Below are 20918 nucleotides of genomic sequence, written 5' to 3' on the forward strand. Positions count from 1 at the left end.
TGTTCTGAAGAATATAAAAGTGTAGTAATAAATGTGAAATGAATTATACAAAGTGCATGTATGTTATGCATTTTGCTATCTAAACTTTAACAAACAACATCAATTAACAGTACAGAAACATGGCGGATCAATGATGTTCCAGTATCAACTGTTAAAAAAGGAAAAGAAGCTCCGTTCAGCAGCAGCTGCAGCGTCACCACACGTTCATAATCAGTTAATAACATCGTCGTTATTGTTGACAACAAACTCGACTCCTCATGACGACAGGACACGACGCGTCATCTGGACAAATAAACTTATGATGTCGTCTCTCTCTCTCTCTCTGTGTGTGTGTGTGTGTGAGTGGAAAAATCAGAGTGTGTGCTTCTGGTTTGGACCAGAGATAACCAGGCAACCAGTAAAAAACACACACAGACACACACACACACTCTCTTTATATGTGTGTGTGTGTGTGTGTGTGTGTGTGTGTGTGTGTGTGTGTACGGCCTCAGACAGAGCTCCTCTGTCGCACCAACACTGATTGGTTTTGGAACCCAGTTAATGAGCAGGTGTGTGTGTTCGTGTGTGTGTGTGTGTGTGTGTGTGTGTGTGTGTGTGTGTGTGTGTGTGTGTGTGTGTGTGTGTGTGTGTGTGTGTGTGTGTGTGTGTGTGTGTGTGTGTGTAGCCCAGCATTCCATCAGAGCACCATGGGCTATTTGAAATGAGAATTTAGCGGCAGGGATGCACACACACACACACACACAGATGAACACACACTCCTGATAGCCACTGTAATTAGTTGGACTCCACTGGAACTTGCCACAGGGAGAGAGAGAGGGAGAGAGGGAGAGAGGAAGGGAGGAGGAGGAGGAGGAGGAAGGGGGGGTCTGTGATGACTTAATGCAACAAAATGTTTTCAAATGAAATCTTGAGTGAATTTACTTTTAATTTGTACGAGAGAAGCTCCGACACGTTCTGCCAGGATGTCACACAACACACGACTAAACTACATCATATAAGCCACATATTATATAGCTATATTATAGGCTATGTATCCTATATGTATATATGTCATTATCAAATATTTCCAGTATTGATTATATAGGCTAATAATCAGTGATGAGAACAACATTACAGCGTTACTTTTTACAGTAACAAGTAATCCAAAAAGTTACTGTTTCCCCCGTTACAACGCCGTTACTGTTACTGACAATGAAATGCGCCGTTACTTGAATCAATAAGTCCCATCACAAAAAAAATACACCCGTTAAAGTTTAGTGCACATTATAGATAGAACCTACACATTATTTTCAGTCCATTAATTGGTCGGAAAAGAGCTGTTTATCTGGAACTTAACCAACTTCCTTTGCACAGAGAGGCTTGGCGACGCGCTGTATCACTCCGCCTGGGCGTGAGGAAGAGGCGGAGGGATACAGCGCATCGCGGAGCCTCTCTGTGCGGAGGAATATACTGAGTGAGTTGGTTAGTCCCAGATAAACAGAAGGGTTAGGGAGGGAAGTCCAAGTAATTTGACACATTTTTTTAGGACTAAAACTAATTACTTTTTAAAAGTAACGTGCCCAACACTGCTAATGATCAACAACCTTGTTTCACGTGCTAGCATGCTAACGTTTGCTAACTTGCCGTAGAAAGCAAAGTTAGGCTACAAAGTTAAAGAAAGTTATTACACTGACAGGTTTGGTCATAAAGTTACATTTTGGAAAAGTATTGACAAATCTTTGATCTGATGATGATGATGTAGGCTATTGTATCAATAGGCTATCTGATCGATTGACATCCACTGCCTCATGTGGCTGTGCAGCTAACACGGCTAAAACAAATGTTAGCAGTGTGAGGCGTTCCGTCATGATGTCACCATCGCCGTGACAACAACACAGGAAACTTTATCATATAAGCCGCATATACAGTATCATATTATATCATTATCAAAGATCCAGTAGCCTATTGATTAGGTTATAGGCTAATAATCAACAGCTGGGTTTCACATGCTAGCATGCTAACGTTTGCTAACTAGCCGTAGAAAACAAAGTTACAGCTGAAGATGATGGGAGAGTTGTTACACTGACAGGTTTGGTCATAAAGTTATATTTGTGAAAGGGTTGAAATCTTTGATCTGATGATGATGATGCATCAATATCTGATCGATTGACATCCGTTTGTTGCCTCATGTGGCGGTGCAGCTAACATGGCTAAATCTTAGCGTTGTGAGGCGTTTGCAGGTAAACCGGCTCTGTAGCAACGTTTAGTTCAGTTCAGTTCAGTTCAGTTTAGTCTAGTCGTCTGTTTTTTTTGTCTGATCTGCGTTTAAAGGCTCAGACCGAGTCGTTTGTAATCAATATCAGCTGATTGGGATTGATCAGAGCGTCTTTAATGCTCTGGTTTCCTGTTGTTCTCTGCTGCTGTTCCACCTACGGCTGCTTCTCATTTGTAATTCAAACTTTCACTGATACCAAATGTGTTTCTATACGATAAAGAGACATCAAATATTCACTTCCTGTGTGTGTGTGTGAGTTAGGCTATGTCCATGCTTTAATGTTTCCTCTGTTTACTTCTGAATTACCTGTGTGTGTGTTTGTGTGTGTCTACGTGCGTGTGTGTGTGTGTGTGTGTGTGTGTGTGTGTGTGTGGTTATTTCTGGTCACTAAGGGACTCTGGGGGCCACAACCTTGATCATCCATTGGCTGAACTACAGGGGCCTTGATGTGTGATTGGTTGACAGCAGCTACAAGGTCTGATGCTTGTTTCAACTCCCCGTGGACACACACACACACACACACACACACACACCATCTGGGTGTATAGCTACACACCAGTAATCAGGGAAGTACAGATGAAACACACACCGGAGAAAATGAGGATGAATGAAATTAAACAGAAGAAAGAAGAAAGGATGGAGGGTGTCACAAGAGAAAGAAGAGAAGAGAAGAGAAGAGAAGAGAAGAGAAGAGAAGAGAAGAGAAGAGAAGAGAAGAGAAGAGGAGGTGGGAAGGAGGAGATAAAGCAGTGTTGTGTTGTGTTGTGTTGTGTTGTGTTGCGTTGTGTTTATACAGGACTCAGCTGTGCAGTCGACAGCAGTTAGCATCAGAGCTAATTAGCAATCAATGTGTTTCTGCACATAAACACAACAGAGACCTGAGGCTGCAGGTTGTAGCTACATGTGCACAACACACACTGTGGGAAACTGCACCAACAACTTCCATCCCTCCATCTTAACTTTATTTATTTCATATTTAAATAGCTATATATGGCCTACAGTACTATATAATATAGTATTTCTGTTTGTTTTTTCCTCTCTGTCCATCACGTTATGTTACATCTCTTCACTTTCTTCGTCTTTCTTTTGCTTCAAAACGACACGTGAACTGAAACAGGAGATCTGATGATTATTAGTCTCCTACATTTCCCATAATGCACCTCAGGAGCTTCTATTATTAAACCCCCGACCCTGCTTGGTAAAAGCACATGTGTTTAAGCCTCCTGTCGTCCTTCTGGGTCAAATTGATCCAATCTGTTCCCTTCCTTCTTTCTTTCCCTTCTCCGTTCCTTCTTCCAACAATCCTTTTTCCCTTTCCTTCTTTCCTTCCTTCCTTCCTTCCTTCCTTCCCTTCGTCCTTACTTCTTCCTTCCTTTTTGACCCAATTGACCCAATCTGTTCCCTATTCCTCCATCTTTATTTCCTTCCCTTTTCCCTTCCTTCTTTCCCTTCTTCCTTCCTCCTTCTTCCTTCCTTGAACCAATCTGTTCCCTCCCTCCTTCTAGCTTTCCTTCCTTTTTCCCTTCCTTCTTTCCTCCCATCTTTCCTTTCGTCCTGCCTTCCTTCCCTTCATCCTTTCTTCTTCCTTACTGTTTTGACCCAATTGACCTGATCTGTTCCCTATCCCTCCATCCTTCTTTCCCTTCTTCCTTCCTTGAACGAATCTGTTCTCTCCCTCCATCTTTCTTTCCTTCCTTTTCCCTTCCTTCTTTCCACAATCCTTTTTCCCTTCCTTCCTTCCCTCCCTCCCTTCCTTCGTCCTTACTTCTTCCTTCCTTTTTGACCCAATTGACCCAATCTGTCCCCTCCCTCCTTCTAACTTTCCTTCCTTTTTCCCTTCCTTCTTTCCTTCCCTTCGTCCTTACTTCTTCTTCCTTCCTCTTTTGATCCAATTGACCTGATCTGTTCCCTATACCTCCATCTTTCTTTCCTTTCTTTTTCCCCTTCCTTCTTTCCACAATCCTTTTTTCCATTCCTTCCTTCCCTTCATCCTTACTTCATCCTTCCTTTTTGACCCAATCTGTTCCCTCCCTCCTTCTAGCTTTCCTTCCTTTTTCCCTTCCTTCCTCTTTTGATCCAGTTGACCTGATCTGTTCCCTATCCCTCCATCTTTCTTTCCTTCCCTTTCCCTTCCTTCTTTCCACAATCCTTTTTCCCTTCCTTCCTTCCTTCCTTCCTTCCTTCCTTCTTCCTTTTTTTGAAATTGACCCAATCTGTCCCTCCTCCTTCTACTTTCCTTCCTCTTTTGATCCAGTTGACCTGATCTGTTCCCTCCCTCCTTCTAGCTTTCCTTTCTTTTTCCACTTCCTTCTTTCCACAATCCTTTTTTCCATTCCTTCCTTCCCTTCATCCTTACTTCTTCCTTCCTTTTTGACCGAATCTGTTCCCTCCCTCCTTCTAGCTTTCCTTCCTTTTTCCCTTCCTTCCTCTTTTGATCCAGTTGACCTGATCTGTTCCCTATCCCTCCATCTTTCTTTCCTTCCCTTTCCCTTCCTTCTTTCCACAATCCTTTTTCCCTTCCTTCCTTCCTTCCTTCCTTCCTTCCTTCCTTCCTTCCTTCCTTCCTTCCTTCCTTCCTTCCTTCCTTCCTTCCCTTCATCCCTACTTCTTCCTTCCTTTTTGACCCAATTGACCCAATCTGTTCCCTCCCTCCTTCTAGCTTTCCTTCCTTTTTCTCTTCCTTCTCTTTCCCTTCATCCTTCCTTCCTTCCTTCCTTCGGCCTTCGTCCTCCCTCCATCTTTCTTTCCTTCCTTTTCCCCTTCCTTCTTTCCACAGTCCTTTTCCCTTCCTTCCTTCCCTTCATCCTTACTTCTTCCTTCCTTTTTGACCCAATCTGTTCCCTCCCTCCTTCTAGCTTTCCTTCCTTTTTTCCCTTCCTTCCTCTTTTGATCCAGTTGACCTGATCTGTTCCCTATCCCTCCATCTTTCCCTCCCTCCATCTTTCCACAAACCTTTTTCTCTTCCTTCATTCCTCTCTTCCTTCCTTCCCTTCATCCTTACTTCTTCTTTCCTTTTTGACCCATGTTGACACAATCTGTTCCCTTCCTCCTTCTGGCTTTCCTTCCTTTTTCCCTTCCTTCTTTCCACAATCCTTTTTCTCTTCCTTCCTTCCTCCCTTCCCTTCATCCTTACTTATTCCTTCCTTTTTGACCCAATTGACCCAATCTGTCCTTCTAGCTTTCCTTCCTTCTTTCCTCCCATCTTTCCCTTCGTCCCCTTCCTTCCTTCCTTCCTTCCTTCCTTGCCCCGTGAGGACAACAAGAGGGTTAAATCAACAACAACCCTTAAAGCTCCACATGCAAACTGTCTGTTGGTAAAACAGTGACCTGCATGTCGTACTATAGGTCGACTGATCGATGATGACTCACACGATGACATCACAGCTGCTGCAAACGTGTCATCAGCTCGTTTCTCATAGATATATATACGTAGATGCCGCATTCGGGCTTGTCAGGAATGTCTCACGGCCGCCATCTTGAGGAGTAGTTCCTCCTGACCAGCAGTCAACAGTCAGAGGGTTTGACAGCTGTGAATCTGGTGAAATGCCAAACTTTTGTGCCGCGTACGGATGTTCCCATGAAAGAAACGCCAAAATGAAGAGACATGGAATAACTTTTCTCAAGTAATAAGTTGTTTTATATTATATAACTGTTATGAACTTGTTGAATTTGATGTAGGTAAGTTATCTGACATAAATTAAACTAACGTAACGTATCATAGGGTGGGATATGTGTTACCGTACATTTAGTGCATATACCGCTAGTTAACATATTAAAGCAGAAGTAAGTGATATATTTGTGTTAATATAAGTCTTAAATAGTTATATCTTCCGACAGCAATCACTTCTATAGAGTGTTTGGTCTGAAACACGGGTCTGTCAGTCACTCTGCTCTGCTCTGAGCCGAGGAGAAAACATTTATCGTATCCTACAGTTTTTATCCAATGAGGAGAGAGAACGGCATGCAGGGCTGTGTGTGCAGCCAAGGAACGCCGTGAATGTGGTGACGTAGCGACGAGGACTGTTATGGTGCGTTCAAGGAAACTCGTATTTTTCCAACCATGAAGTGGTACCAGTTCGATCTGGTACGAGTTCACCGGTCGGAAGTTACGAGTGGCCGTTATAGTGACTTTCACAGGTAAAACAGGTCGGAAAAACACGAGTGGGTTGCCTGGAACGCTACAAAGTCGTAAGTTGTGACTTGAAACTGTAATTTACGATTTCAAAAGCCTGCCTGGAACGCAGCATTAGCCAAAACGACCGGACCACTTACTTCTGCTTTAATAGTTTGTTATTTTGTTGCCTGTATGTGTAGGCTATTATGCTTATCAGCTGTTTCCCCCGGCTGTGAGTTTGTGGTTGCCATGGTAATGAGGCCGGCGAGTGAGTGTAAACCACTGTAGGCTACCTATATAATTGTGCTAGGCCATATTAAATCAGTTTCATGGCACTTACATGAACCCTAACTGCTAACGTGAGTTATGAAGCTGAATTGTAGTATTTATATTAAAACAAACGGTTTGAAAATCGGGTGAAAATCCAGTGATAGACCTCTGCTGCCTCTGTAGACTACAGGAAGTGAAAGTTAGACTCCTCCTGCTCAAGATGGCGGCAGCGGCGACAATCCGTTCCAATGGGCGGCAGCGTCAGAGGCGGCATCTACGTATATATATCTATGCTCGTTTCTCTGATTGGCTGCAGATGATGTCACTCTGCTCTGGTTTTTTTCTCTTTTTTTTTACATTATTAAACACTTTCCAGTTGTTAATCACAAGTTTAGAAAAGATTTTGGTCCAAATCTAGTACTGATTTCTGTGTGTGTGTGTGTGTGTGTGTTACAAGATGGACCGACACACACACACACACACACACAGAGACACACTCTCTCTCCTTCCTCCCTTCTTTTCCAAGGTTGATAAGTGCCTCCATCTAACATCACAATAAACAGTAGAGGCTTCGTCTGCCAAGCCGCTCTGCAGAAACAACTGTCGGCCCAGCTTTCCTTTTCCGGAGGACACACACACACACACACACACACACACACACACACAAACACACACACACACAGACTCACACACACCTCCAAAAAGAACAACTTTTGTTGGGCCCGGCCGTTGCCATGGTTACCGGGTCGAGTCCCTCCAGCATTTTTTTTTGGGGGGGGGGAGCTAAGCACAGCACAGCGAGGTTCTTTAACGTTCTCATGGAGGCAAAGAGAGAGAGAGAGAGAGAGAGAAAAACACAACGAAGAGGAGGAGGAGGAGGAGGAGGGGGTTGGACACACACACACACACACACACACAGACACACACACACTCAGATGCAGGCAGGCGTGGTGAAATCTCCCAGCATGCCTTGTGTCCAGTGTTGTGTGTTTGTTCTGTTGTCAACGAACAAGTTACGACAAAAAACTAAGAAACATTCAACTTTTCATCCTCCAGCTGCCATCCCTCCATCTTTGCTCTTTCTCTTCCTCTTTGTCTTTCATCCCTCTCTTCTTTCCTCCGTTAATCACATGATATCATTCATATCTATCTATCTATCTATCTATCTATCTATCTATCTATCTATCTATCTATCTATCTATCTATCTATCTAATCTTTTCCTTCCTTCATCGCACTCTTTTCTTTGTTTTCTGAATTCATTATCCTTCCATCCATCCATCCCACACCTTCCTCTGCTTCATCCCTCCATCTTTAGCACCTGCTCTTTCTCTCCCTATCCATCCATCTCTTCTTTCTTTCTTTCTTTCTTTCTTTCTTTCTTTCTTTCTTTCTTTCTTTCTATATATCTATCTCCCTCCACCCCGACACTCTGCATCCATCCATCCACCCATCATCCTTCCTTCACCTCACTCTTTTCTGTGTTTTCTGAATCCATCCATCCACCTTTCTTTTCATTATCCCTCCATCCATTCATCCTACACCTTCCTCTGCTTCATCCCTCCATCTTTAGCCCCTGTTCTTTCTCTTCCTACTTGTTCATTATTCATCCATCTGTTCTTTCTTTCTTTTCTATCGCTCCATCCTACCTCCACTGTTCTCTCCTGTTTTCTCTCTTCTTCCCTCATCACTCCATCCCTATCTATCTATCTATCTATCTATCTATCTATCTATCTATCTATCTATCTATCTATCTATCTATCTATCTATCTATCTATCTATCTATCTATCTATCTATCTATCTATCTATCTATCTATCTACTATCTATCTATCTATCTATCTACTATCTATCTATCTATCTATCTATCTATCTATCTATCTATCTATCTATCTATCTATCTATCTATCTATCTATCTATCTATCTATCTATCTATCTATCTATCTATCTATCTATCTTACCATCTTCAAATGTCTGACACAATTGTGAAGCTGAAAACAGAAGATAAATATGAAAAAATAATGAATTGTCTCTTAATCAATGCCTTTATAGATTAAAAACTGATCACTGTGTGTGATTAATCAATCACAGAGTTAAATGTTTGGCTTAAGAAGTTATAAAGTGACTAAATTAAAGTCACATTTACCTGCGACTTAGCCTATATTAATGTTAACACTTTTCTGCTGAGGCTGAACAAAGGACGTGTTTTATATTTTTTGTATTCATTCATTTATTTATTTATTCTTTTATCTTAAAGGAAACAGGATTATTTCCCAAACAGAACCAACAACAACAACAAGTGCAAACACACAGAGACATAAAGTGAGATCAGACCGGGCTCCCAGCATGCAGCAGTTCACCGTATACAATACAACCGCCCTGTAGCTGTAGCTGTAGCTGTAGCTGTAGCTGTAGCTGCGTCTGAGAGACACAGAAACAGTATAAGGAGGCGACCTTGGACCGGGCAAGGAGACGCTGTCGAGCTCCACATCAATATTTTAACAGGAGAGTTGACACATCAAAAAAAAAAAAAAAGAAAAAGAGAGAGAGAGAAGAGAGAGAGAAAGAAGAAGAAGAAGAAGAAGAAGAATGCCCAGCGATTCCAGAGTCATCTAAAATTCATGCATGCATCATCACCGCCATGAATATTCATACAGAGATGAATATTTAAGTGCAACTCCTATGGAGAAATTAGGTTCATCTTTACACTTATCAATAATTCGCAGGCCAGGTGAGTCTCATCGGCCGCTAAATAAATCATATCTGCACACAGACACACACACAGGCACACACACACACACACACACACACACACACACACAGACACACACACACACAGAGTCTTTCTATAGCAGTGAGGACGTGCGTTGACACAGTGTGTTTCTCATCTCGTATCCTCGACCTCATAAAGAAACAACCTGAACCTGAACCATAAACCAGCTGGAAAACAACACAATGTGTGTGTGTGTGTGTGTGTGTGTTGCCTTGCAGCAGGGCCTTCTGGGTAATGAGTTTGATCTCTGAAGTTAGCGTTAATGTGGTCGATATATGTGTATGTGCGTGTGTGTGCGTGTGTGTATGTGTGTGTGTAGAAGACTTTAACATTCATACATAACACAAAGATTTCAAAATGGACTGAATCAGAGCAGGTACGGTGGCCCTGAGGGGTCAATGCACTGCACCCGACCAGGCTGCTTGTTTGGTTTTTACAATTATTAAAGGTCCAGTGTGTAATATTTGTCAAGGTTTATTGGAAAAATCTGAATATACTACCCATGAATATATTTATATGAGTGTATAATCGCTATAAAATAGTTTTTTTTTTGTTTTCGTAGCCTCGTAGGCTCTTGCTTTAGAGAGTGTCGCCATCTTGGGCCGCCATGTTTGTACAGCAGCCAACCAGAGAGCACGTTTCAAGAGTTTCGCATTCATAAATAAACCAACGAAAAGGAGGAAACAGCAGACATATATTTAAAATGGTTTAGATCTTCACCTCATCGATGGTAGCGAGGGAGTGTGAGCGCTGCCAACTAGAATCTGAACGCTGGATGTCGCGGTTTTACCCCCGTTTTACACATTGGACCTTTAAAACATCAGTATCTATATAGATATTACTGCAAATACATGGTGCTAATATTATGCCTTAATATCAGCACAGAACAGTGTTGTGTTGAGTTTCTTAAATTTCAGCGCATTGACCCCTAAGGGCCACCGTACAGAGGTCCAACAGCAGGTTCCTGTGGGCTCCCAGAGAAAATGAATGGGTGAATAATAATTCACCATTTACTCAATAAACAGTGTGTGACTCGTTTGGTGATGAGCTGAAAACATTTTGTGGAAATGAAACGGTATAACCCTTTAATTTACAGGCCACTAATTACGTGACAATATTAATAAAGAGCAAAGAAAAAACAATTAGTTGCGTAGTAATGTCTAGAAATAACAGTCAATTTCATTATAACGTCATGTTTTTCATAAAGGTAAAAGATGACAGATGCTTTTCATGCTTTCTCTCCACCAAGTCGTTGTAATTGACCGATATTTCTGGGCTGTTTCTACGCAATCAATCGTTATTTCTTGACATTATCACGTAATTAACGGCCTGTAAACTAAAGAATTACCAAGAAGTGCATCATGGGAAATCGTTGTGATACTAATAATAGTTGACTGACCTCATGTTACAGTGAAGGTCACGACCACGTTAAATAAATAAACTTCATTTACTGTTTAAAAGACGTCGTTTTCTAAGTGTAGGAAGAGTCGCACAAGAAGTCTGTCTTTGATCTGAGTGTGTGTGTGTGTCTGTGTGTGTGAGTGTGTAGTGTGTGTAGTGTGTGTGTAGTGTGTACATATGTGTGAAGGACAAAAGAGGATGAGTCAGATCTCTAATCATAACACATGCTGCTTTTCTGTCTGACTCATTTGGCTGCAGTGAAGTCATTACACACACACACACACACAGACACACACACGCACTAAAAAACACACACAGACACACAAACATGCACAAAAACTCTTTCTCAAATAAACACACACAAACCACAGAAACTGTCTCTCTCACACACACACACAGACACACACACTTCTATGATATGGTTATGAGGGAGGCGACGCCGTGTAATCCCATTCTCCTTGGTGAGGATGAAGACTGTGTGTGTGTGTGTGTGTGTGTGTGTGTGTGTGTGTGTGTGTAGAGAGAGGTGAGTGAGGCAGGGATGCTGGCGACAGACGAACACGAACTGATAAAAAATTAAGAGACCACTCCCAAAATGATCAGTTTCTCTGGTTTTACTATTTATAGGTATGTGTTTAAGTAAAATTGATTATTCTATCAACTACCGACAACATTTCTCCCAAAATTGAAATAAAAATATTGTCCTTTATTGCTTTTATTGGCTGAAAATGACTAAACTAGTCTAAATAACAGAAAATATCAAGTCTTTTCAGACCTTGAATAATAATAATGCAAAGAAAACATGTTCATATTTATTCCTAAACAACACAGCAAGAATATGTTAACTTGGGAAGAGTTTATAAATCGTTTTTTGTGGGATAATGTCGATGTTTAATCCCAGCAGCGGTTTTTATAATCTTCCTATAAAACCAGATGTGGTTCAGGTGATGATCTCATCAGTGTGAGTTGTGTTTGTGTTGGTGTTTAAAAAAAGAAAAGAAAAGAATGACTGTCATACATGTAGAGAAACATTTGTGAAAGTGGTCTCTTTTTTTTCCAGAGCTGTATATATATTTGTACATAGTAAATTCTTTATATTTCTATTCCTTACTTGTGTATCCTGTACTCTTAAGTGAATTCTCCACACGTGGGATCAATAAAAACTCTTATTTCTCATGTTAATCCTCTTGAAACTAATAGAAATAAATCAACCAAACCGACTTGATTGATGTAATATTTTCTGTTGGTCTGTAGCTCCGCCCCCTGGCCGGAGAAAGTATCGACCAATCAGAGCTCTGTTTGTGTTGAGATGGAAGGTGGATGTCTAAAAGTTTGCAGCTTCTGGTTGGAGGAGGAGACTGAAGAGTGAGGAGGAGGACGGCATGTGATGGAAGTCAAGACAAGACAAGAAAAGAAAAGGAAAGAAAAGAAAAGAAAAGAAAAGAAAAGAAAAGAAAAGAAGAGAGAGCGACTTCCTGCACGTGGAGGAAAAGTTTGAGTGTTTTGAAGTTTGTGAGTCAGAGGAAGAAGAAGAGAACAGAACAGAGAGAGAGAGAACAGAGCTCGTCTTACCTTGAAGAGGTGATGCCTCTGCTCCTCCGACATCATCAGCTGGTGACTGTCCGTTACCATGGCGTCCATGTCCATCAGCCAATCCCAGAGCTCCTGGTACTCGGCTTCAAACTCCTGCAGACTGAGAGAGAGAGAAAGAGACAGAAAGAGATTATTATTGTCTGTCAGTCTACTTGTGTTATTAGGCTATTACGTTTGTTCCTGGTTTTAACAGCTGCATCTTTAACCGAGCTGAAACTCAACACTCATATTTAATAATGTGATCCAATCCCCCCCCCCCCCCAAACTCTTTGTGTAGTGCAATGAATCCTGGGAAATGTTGGACCACGGAGGAATCCATCCACAGGTTTGGTTCCTTTGTTGTTGTGGAGGAACTGAAGAAAAAGCTGTGAAAGGGGACGAAGCCTCTGAAGGAAACTCCGTCCTCTCTCCTCTGAGGACAGGAAGTCCAGCTCCTACAGCCACATGAGCTGATTGATTATTTATTGATCATTTTACACGTTGATATTGAGTCGAATAGTGTGAATACTTTGTTTTATTGACAATCAAACAGCCAGGCTGAACACTGTTTCACTGCTTCAATAAGATTTATTATTATTATAGGCGTTATGAATAAACGGTGCTACTTTTTTTCAGTAACAAGTACTTTAAAAAGTGACTGTTTCCCCCTGTTATAACACCGTTAACATTAAAATGTGCCGTTACTTGACTCAAGAAGCCCCGCCACAAAATAATAACACACCTGTTAAAGTCATTTAATGTCATTTAATGAAAAAATATCTGATACAGGATATAAATCCTTTACATCAGACTCAATAAATAACAACATACAAAAAATTAAACACAAATATACCCACTCATACATAATCACTAAAATACATATGACAGAATAATCCCCAAAAATCTCAAGATAACTACAAGAGAAAAACAAAAAAGAGAAAAAAACAAACACAAAACAAAATAATTCATACCCTTGCCCTGTAATTATATAAAAAGTCCTTGTTTGACCAACATTGATGGAGTCTATTTTTAAAAGAGTTCACTGATGGAGCTCAGGAAGCTCGTTCCAGACTCTTACAGCTCTGAGTGCAAAAAAATATTTTCTTTTGTCACAACGACACCTAAGTGTAAGACGTTATATAATGTTTTTCAGTCCATCAACTAGTTGGAAAAACGCAGTGACGCGTTGTATTCCTCCGCCTCTTCCACACACCGCTGATCCAAACAGCTGATAGGCGGAGTGATACAGAGCCTGCCTGTGTGGAGGAATACTGAGTGAGTTGGTTAGTTCCAGATAAACGAGGGTTAGGGGGGCAAATTTTGATGCCTTGCGTGCACATTTATCCGCTCTGCAAGTCGGCCTGGAAACCATGGACCCAATTTTTCCCTCAACTAGGAGGGAGCCAATCACAGAACGGGGGGAGGGGGGCAGCAAGACGACAACGACACACAACCGAAGCTGCTTTGTTGATAGCTTGTCGATCCAACATGGCGGCAGACGCTTTAGTACCGTTCGATGCAGCGTTAAAAAAGTGTTTTAAGTAGTTTAGACCGCAAGTTTATTTTGAAGAAAGAGCAACGTTTAGCGTTTTCTTTCTCATCGGATTTCTGTCGCTCTACGTACGTCATCGGGTGTGATTGATACGATTGGCTATAAGCTACGTACAGACGCATTTGATAGACACTCGTAGCGCCCAATAAACAGCTCTGGGCTTTCGTAAACCACGCCTCAAATACGAACAAATGAACGGGTGATTCCTAGACCGAATCTCAATCTGCATTGAGATGAGGTCTGGTGTTAACCAGGATAGGAAATTCAAGTAATTTGACATATTTGAGCATTTTATTTAAAAAAAAAAAAAAAAACGCAATAGTTAATTTTCCTAGTAATTAGTTACTTTTATAATGCAGAAACTCAGTTACTTTTTGGGGAAAGTAACAAGTAACTATAACCAACACTGTGAATTAATTATGACTGATCAGTGTTTCCTCTACATCACCGTTCATCTCATCAGAGTTCAGATTTTTTTTTGTTTTTTTCCCCAACGTCTTCATTCGTTAGTTTCGTTATTAATTGATCTTTGGTAATTTCAAAGTTAAACGTGAGAGTCTCTTCCTGCTTCTTTCTTCTCTCTTTCCTCCTCCTCCCTCCCTCCCCCCTTCCCCCTGTCCTCTCACCTCCTCCTCCTCCTCCTCCTCCTCCTCCTCCTCCTCCTCGACACGGGATCACATCAAATATTTATGCTGCTTGGAACAGGGGCCGATTGCTCAAACACACACATTACTGTCAGCCGTTTTGTTAAAGGTGTGTGTGTGTGTGTGTGTGTGTGTGTGTGTGTGTGTGTGTGTGTGTGTGTGTGTGTGTTTATTATTTATATATTCTCTGGTTCTCGGCCTCGGCGGGACGCGCCAACATGTTTCTCAACATTAGCGGTGAAATTGTTTGGAATTCTCCGGTCGCCGACGACGACGACAGTTTGACAGCTCTGTCAGGCCCACAGCGTTTCCACGACAATTCCCTCACACACATACACACACACAGAGAGACACACACACACACTTAAAGTATACGTACACGCTTGTCAAAGGCGACCGCACACGCTGAAGCTCGATCGCACAAAAAACAATGGTGGCACAAATACACAAAACAACACAACAGAACACACAGCTATAGCCTATTCATAATCACACATACACACACACACACACACACACATTAAACAGTAAATAAGTCCAAACAAACGCACACACGACAACTTGAGGAGCTGTCAGAGCGACACAGTAAACTATGAATGAAATTACAGAAACAAGAAAAGAAAAGAAAAGAAAAGAAGAGAAGAGAAGAGATGACCTCCTCCCTCGCTCCATCTCCTTCTGACTCTCCCTCGGGCTAAATTGAGACTCGACCATGATTCATTCATTCACCTGTAAATCTAACCACCATAAGCCCCGCCCCCTTCCACCAACACCTTGACCTTGTCACGAAAAAAGTCTTAAAAGCTTCTAGTGCTTTTATTTTGAAGGGTTCATCCATGATCTAAAGATATAAAAACCATCTCAGTGTTAGTTTTCCATCTCCTCTCTCTTTCAGCTTCTCTCTGCAGCTCTAGTAACAACAGGTCGGTGTCAGCCAATCAGAAGAGAGGAGGAGCCTCTGAGCTTCTCTTCTGATTGGCTGACTGTTTTCTAAAGTCATCCAATACAATATAAAAGAGCAGATTTCAGAATAAAAAAACTGAGAGAAACCAAATGCTGCAAGTTGTTGTTGGATGGTGGGTCCAGGTGGTGGTGGTGGGCGGGGCTTAGTTGTGACATCACAAAGTGACAGGAAGTCCTGACGGCTGGTTTTAACACTTTAATGGAGCTTTAACACAAACATCTACCTTTATTTTGAAGGAACTTTAACACAAGCATTTACCTTTATTTTGAAGGAGCTTTAATACAAACATTATGGAGCTTTAACACAAACATCTACCTTTATTTTGAAGGAGCTTTAATACAAACATCTACCTTTATTTTGAAGGAGCTTTAACACAAACATCTACCTTTATTTTAAGGAGTTTTAACACAAACATCTACCTTTATTTTGAAGGAGCTTTAACACAAACATCTACCTTTATTTTGAAGGAGCTTTAACACAAACATCTACCTTTATTTTGAAGGAGCTTTAACACAAACATCTACCTTTATTTTGAAGGAGCTTTAACACAAACATCTACCTTTATTTTAAAGGAGCTTTAACACAAACATCTACCTTTATTTTAAAGGAGCTTTAACACAAACATCTACCTTTATTTTGAAGGAGCTTTAATACAAACATCTACCTTTATACTGTATGGAGCTTTAACACAAACATCTACCTTTATTTTGAAGGAGCTTTAATACAAACATCTACCTTTATTTTGAAGGATCTACCTTTATACTTTATCCACAGTTTTCTAAAAAAGAATGATCTTCACTTTCTAAACTTTTCTCCTCCACATCTACACTTCACCTCCTTTTCTAAAACTGTCTTTACTTCCTGTTTCCAGTTCTATGTCAGTTCATCTTCCTCCCTCCATCTTTCTCCTCCTGGGTCCCATCTCTCCCTCCCTCCCTCCCTCCCCCTGTGCTTGTGATTCTCAATGAAATAAAAACTAAACAGAGAAGAGGAAGAAGAGGAGGAAGAAGAAGGAGAAGAAGCGAGCGCTGCTTCCTTCCCCTGAGGCGGTCGGTCTTCCTCTTCCTCATTATGCGGCGAGCGGCGCGGCGCGGCCCTTTTACTGACTCAGACAGATGAAGCAGATACAACACACAACGCACAGATTGTTTTCTCTTGTCGTTTGTCGTTTCTTCTTCCACCCCCCTCCTCCTCCTCTTCCTCCTATTCCCTCCTTCCTCCGTCTCTCTCAGTCTTGTTCCTGCACTAATGTTAACTAAACACTTTGTAAAACAGGATCTCTCGGGGGGTTGGAAGACGAGAAAACAGACAAATCGGAGAGCAAGGAGCGACGTGGCAGCGCGGCGGCTCTGCGGGGCTGCGTTCGACACCGGGACGACGACGACGACGGTTTCACAGCGTTTGAAGTGTCAGCTCCTCTTCTCTCTCTCTCTGTCACAACGACGCTGAAGACGACGGAGAGCGTGGGAGTGTGTTACAGCGAAGCCGATCTGACATTTCTTAAGTCACTTGAGGAAATTCAAATTACAGGAATCTATTATTCATTTTCCTCAACTCGTCGTGTAATTCCAGTCAACAGAGGAATCGGCTGAAATGTAACAGGTATCAGACGAGTGACGACGTCGAGATTTAAAGCGACATTTTGGCAAATTGGCCCATTGCCATAATAATCCCTATAGTCATAGCAGCAGTAGGTTCGTTACCTTTAATTGTCGGTGCAAGCTGTTTTAAGAACGGTGGAGCAGAGCGGTGAGCTGCTCAGAGCTACGCTACTAATGGAGGCTCATTATGGGATTTCTTGGTTTCCCTCATCAAACTCATCAAATACACAATCCAACAACTCCACAACGCTCTGGTGGACAAGTTGTGAGCTGCACATTCACCACGCTATGAGATAATAACACAACGTTACAGATGAGTTGCTTTTAGAGGGAAATTCATGCAAAACCACTGATGCACGTTGCTTTCAGGGACAGTTTTTCATCAAGCAGTCTCTGTATTTCCCTCTAAAACAACTCTGTGTGGTAACGTTGTGTTATTATCTCACAGCGTGGTGAATGTGCAGGTCACAACTTGTCCACCAGAGCGTTGTGGAGTTGTTGCAGCTCACGGCTCTGCTCCGCCGTTCTAAAAATAGTTTGCACCGACAATTAAAGGTAACGAACCTACTGCTATGACTATAGGGATTATGGCAATGGGCCAGTTTGCCAAAATGTTGAACTATCCCTTTAAACTGAAACCTGACTGATGCTGTGACGAGTAGCCGGCGCCGACTAGTGAGTCCAATAATCGGCCGTTATTCATCATCATGTTTGTATAAAAACACATTTTGTGCAACAATCCCTCAAGGTTCAAACCTTTGTGACAAATACATGTACGGTGGCCCCGAGGGTCAAAACTCACTACGACTTCATCAGTTTGACAAAAACCTCCCAACAACAACAGGAAGTGCAAGGACACGATAAAGTTTGTTTTTCTGACTGATGAACTTTGAGTTTTGAATTATTATCACTTAATCATTGACTCTTCAAAGGACAATTCCGGGCAAATTCAACTCGGGGCTGTATTTTCCTAACATTTTAGGTCTAAGAGAAGGAATCTGAAGATTTCCAGTTTAATGTCTCCTGTTTTGCGGTAGTTGTGTCTGTCCCCGCATCGCCACGGCAGCAATGAATGGGAGCGGATTGAAGTTCCAGTGCTGCTTAGGCCGTTTACAGCCCTCAAAGCCACGGACAGCGTCAGATGGCGACTCAAACATGCACCCAGAAGTTTATTTACTTCAAGCAAGCCGACATGTTTGTAAAACTAGATCTAATTCAAAGTCTGGCGGAGTCGAGACCCAAGTTGACGCTCGGTGTGTTCACGTGCAGTGGGAAGCTCCCGTTTGTGTCAGAAACACAGGAATATCAACTCTTGACTTGCTTCAAGAAAAAAAAAACATCTCAGCGCATGTTTGAGTCGCCATCTGACGCTGTCTGTGGCTTTGAGGGATGGAAACAGCCTAAGCAGCAGAACTTCAATCCGCTCCCATTCATGGCTGCCGTGGCGATGCGGGGACAGACACAACTACCGCAAAACAGGAGCAATTAGGGTTGCAAAATTCTGGGAATTTTCAAAGTACGAAGTTTTCCATGGGAATTAACGGGAATATATGGGAATTAATGGGAATATATGGGAATAAACGGGAATAAATCCGAAATTTACAAAATTGAAGGTTGGCCCTTAACAGGGAACTTGCTGGGGGGTGGAGTGGGGGTAACATTTTACTCAACATTCATGTTTTTGTTGTTCAGTAAAATAATTGATTGTTCATACAAGAATTAAAACTTGATAAAGTTCTACTCACAAATAAATCTGTTGAAATGTCATGTTTTTTAATTGTATTATTTTGCATGGATGTCTGCTTATGACAACACAAAAATTTACATTTATGTTTAGATATGATACAGTTTGTTTAAATTACCCCCAATTTCCAGTTAATTCCCATAATTCCCATAGAAAGTTTCCAATTTGGAATATTTCCAAAATTCCCCAGTTTAACTTCCCATGGAAAGTTTCTGGAAATTTACCCTAGGAGCAATTAAACTGAAAATCCTCAGATTCCTTCTTTTAGACCTAAAATGTTAGGAAGATACAGCCCCAAGTTGAATTTGCCCGGAATTGTCCTTTAAATCGGTGTATTTCCTGTCGTCCTCCATCTTCTCTTTTTTCATAACTTCTCAGTTCTCTCTCTTTCTTTCTGTTTCTCTCTCTCCGTCTGCGGCTGCCACGGTGACAGCAGCTGTAACCACTGTCTCTAATTCATCATCCTATATACAATACAGCAGGGAGAGGAGGATGAAGAGGAGGAGGAGGAGGAGAAATGTCAGGCAACAGGAGGAAGAGAAAGAAAGAGAGAGGGAAGTGGAGGAAGAGGGGAAATGGGAGGAAAGGTGAACAGAGAGGAAGTAAGGAGAGGAAATGAGGAAGAAGAGAAAAGAAGAGGAGGATGGAGAGAGAGGAAAAAGAAGAGGTGAAGGAAGGAGGGAGGGGACAGTGAGGAAGAGGGGGATGAAGAGACGGAGGGAAAGGTTGAATGAGTCATATTGGCAGCCGTCACCTTTCAGTCAGAGGCGCAGGAGGATTTATGAGGTGATTCACTGACACTCGTCTAATGGATTCATCCACCGCTCACATTAAAACACAGGGAGGAGGAGGAGGTGGAGGAGGAGGAGGTGGAGGGGAGCACAGTGCCCCCCGCTGGCCACTCATCCATTCACACACTCACTCATTCATTCACTCACTCATTCATTCACTCACTCAGAAGAAGAAGAAGAAACAGAAAAAAAGAGAGAAAATCCAGCCAATGACATCATCACACTTCAGCAGTTCAGATTCATTCATTCATTCATTCATTCATCTGTTAACTCACTAATTTCTTAGTCCATTCATCCATTGATTATTTATAATTTGTGTAACTCATTCACAATATTCTTTATTAATTTACTGGATGGTTTACACATTTAGTTGTCCACTCACTCACTCACTCACTCACTCACTCACTCACTCACTCACTCACTCACTCACTCACTCACTCACTCACTCACTCACTCACTCACTCACTCACTCACTCACTCACTCACTCACTCACTCACTCACTCACTCACAAGAAAAAGAAGAAGAAACAGAAAGAAAAACAGAAAATCCAGCCGATGACATCATCACACTTCATCAGTTCCCATTCATTCATTCATTCATATTCTAACTCACTCTTTTCTTAGTTCATTCATTCATTCATTATTTATAAGTATGTAACTCATTCATAAATAATAATATTCTTTGGATGATTTACACATTTAGTTGTTTGTCCATCAATCCACTCACTCACTCACTCACTCACTCACTCACTCACTCACTCACTCACTCACTCACTCACTCACTCACTCACTCACTCACTCACTCACTCACTCACTCACTCACTCACTCACTCACTCACTCACTCGCAAATGTGTTTATTTTTCTTTAATCTCTTTTCTGACTCATTCGTCCTTCATTCACTCGTTCTATTCATCCATTCATTCTCTCATTCTCTCACTCTTGTTATTTATCAAAAACTCAATTCATTCTTTTACTTAATCATCATTTGATGAATGGATGCGTCCTTTCACCATTCATTCACTCACTCATTCATTCACTTTCTTGTTCCTGCATTAATTTGTTTGTTCACCAGTTTATTCTTTCACTCAATCACTCGTTCATTCATTCATTAATTCATAGACACACACTGATCCTCTCTGTGTCTGCATCACCTTAATATGAGAATCCAAAGAGCTTATGAAGGAATGAATGAATGAATGACTTGATGACGACATCTTGAGATGATAAAGGGCCTGTCCC

General features: G+C 41.6%; 1 protein-coding gene across 1 annotated transcript in view; it reads right to left on the reverse strand.

The window, feature by feature from the left end:
• Positions 1-20918, reverse strand: part of akap6 (A kinase (PRKA) anchor protein 6) — a 228035-nt gene that overhangs the window by 83712 nt on the left and 123405 nt on the right. The window contains exon 15 of the mRNA XM_085767983.1: positions 12383-12503. Coding sequence (XP_085624109.1) covers positions 12383-12503 — 121 coding nt within the window. The remainder of the gene's footprint in view (positions 1-12382; positions 12504-20918) is intronic.

Source organism: Trachurus japonicus, chromosome 22 (genome assembly GCF_045865225.1).
Source record: "Trachurus japonicus isolate A0001 chromosome 22, Traja_1.0".
NCBI lineage: Eukaryota > Metazoa > Chordata > Actinopteri > Carangiformes > Carangidae > Trachurus > Trachurus japonicus.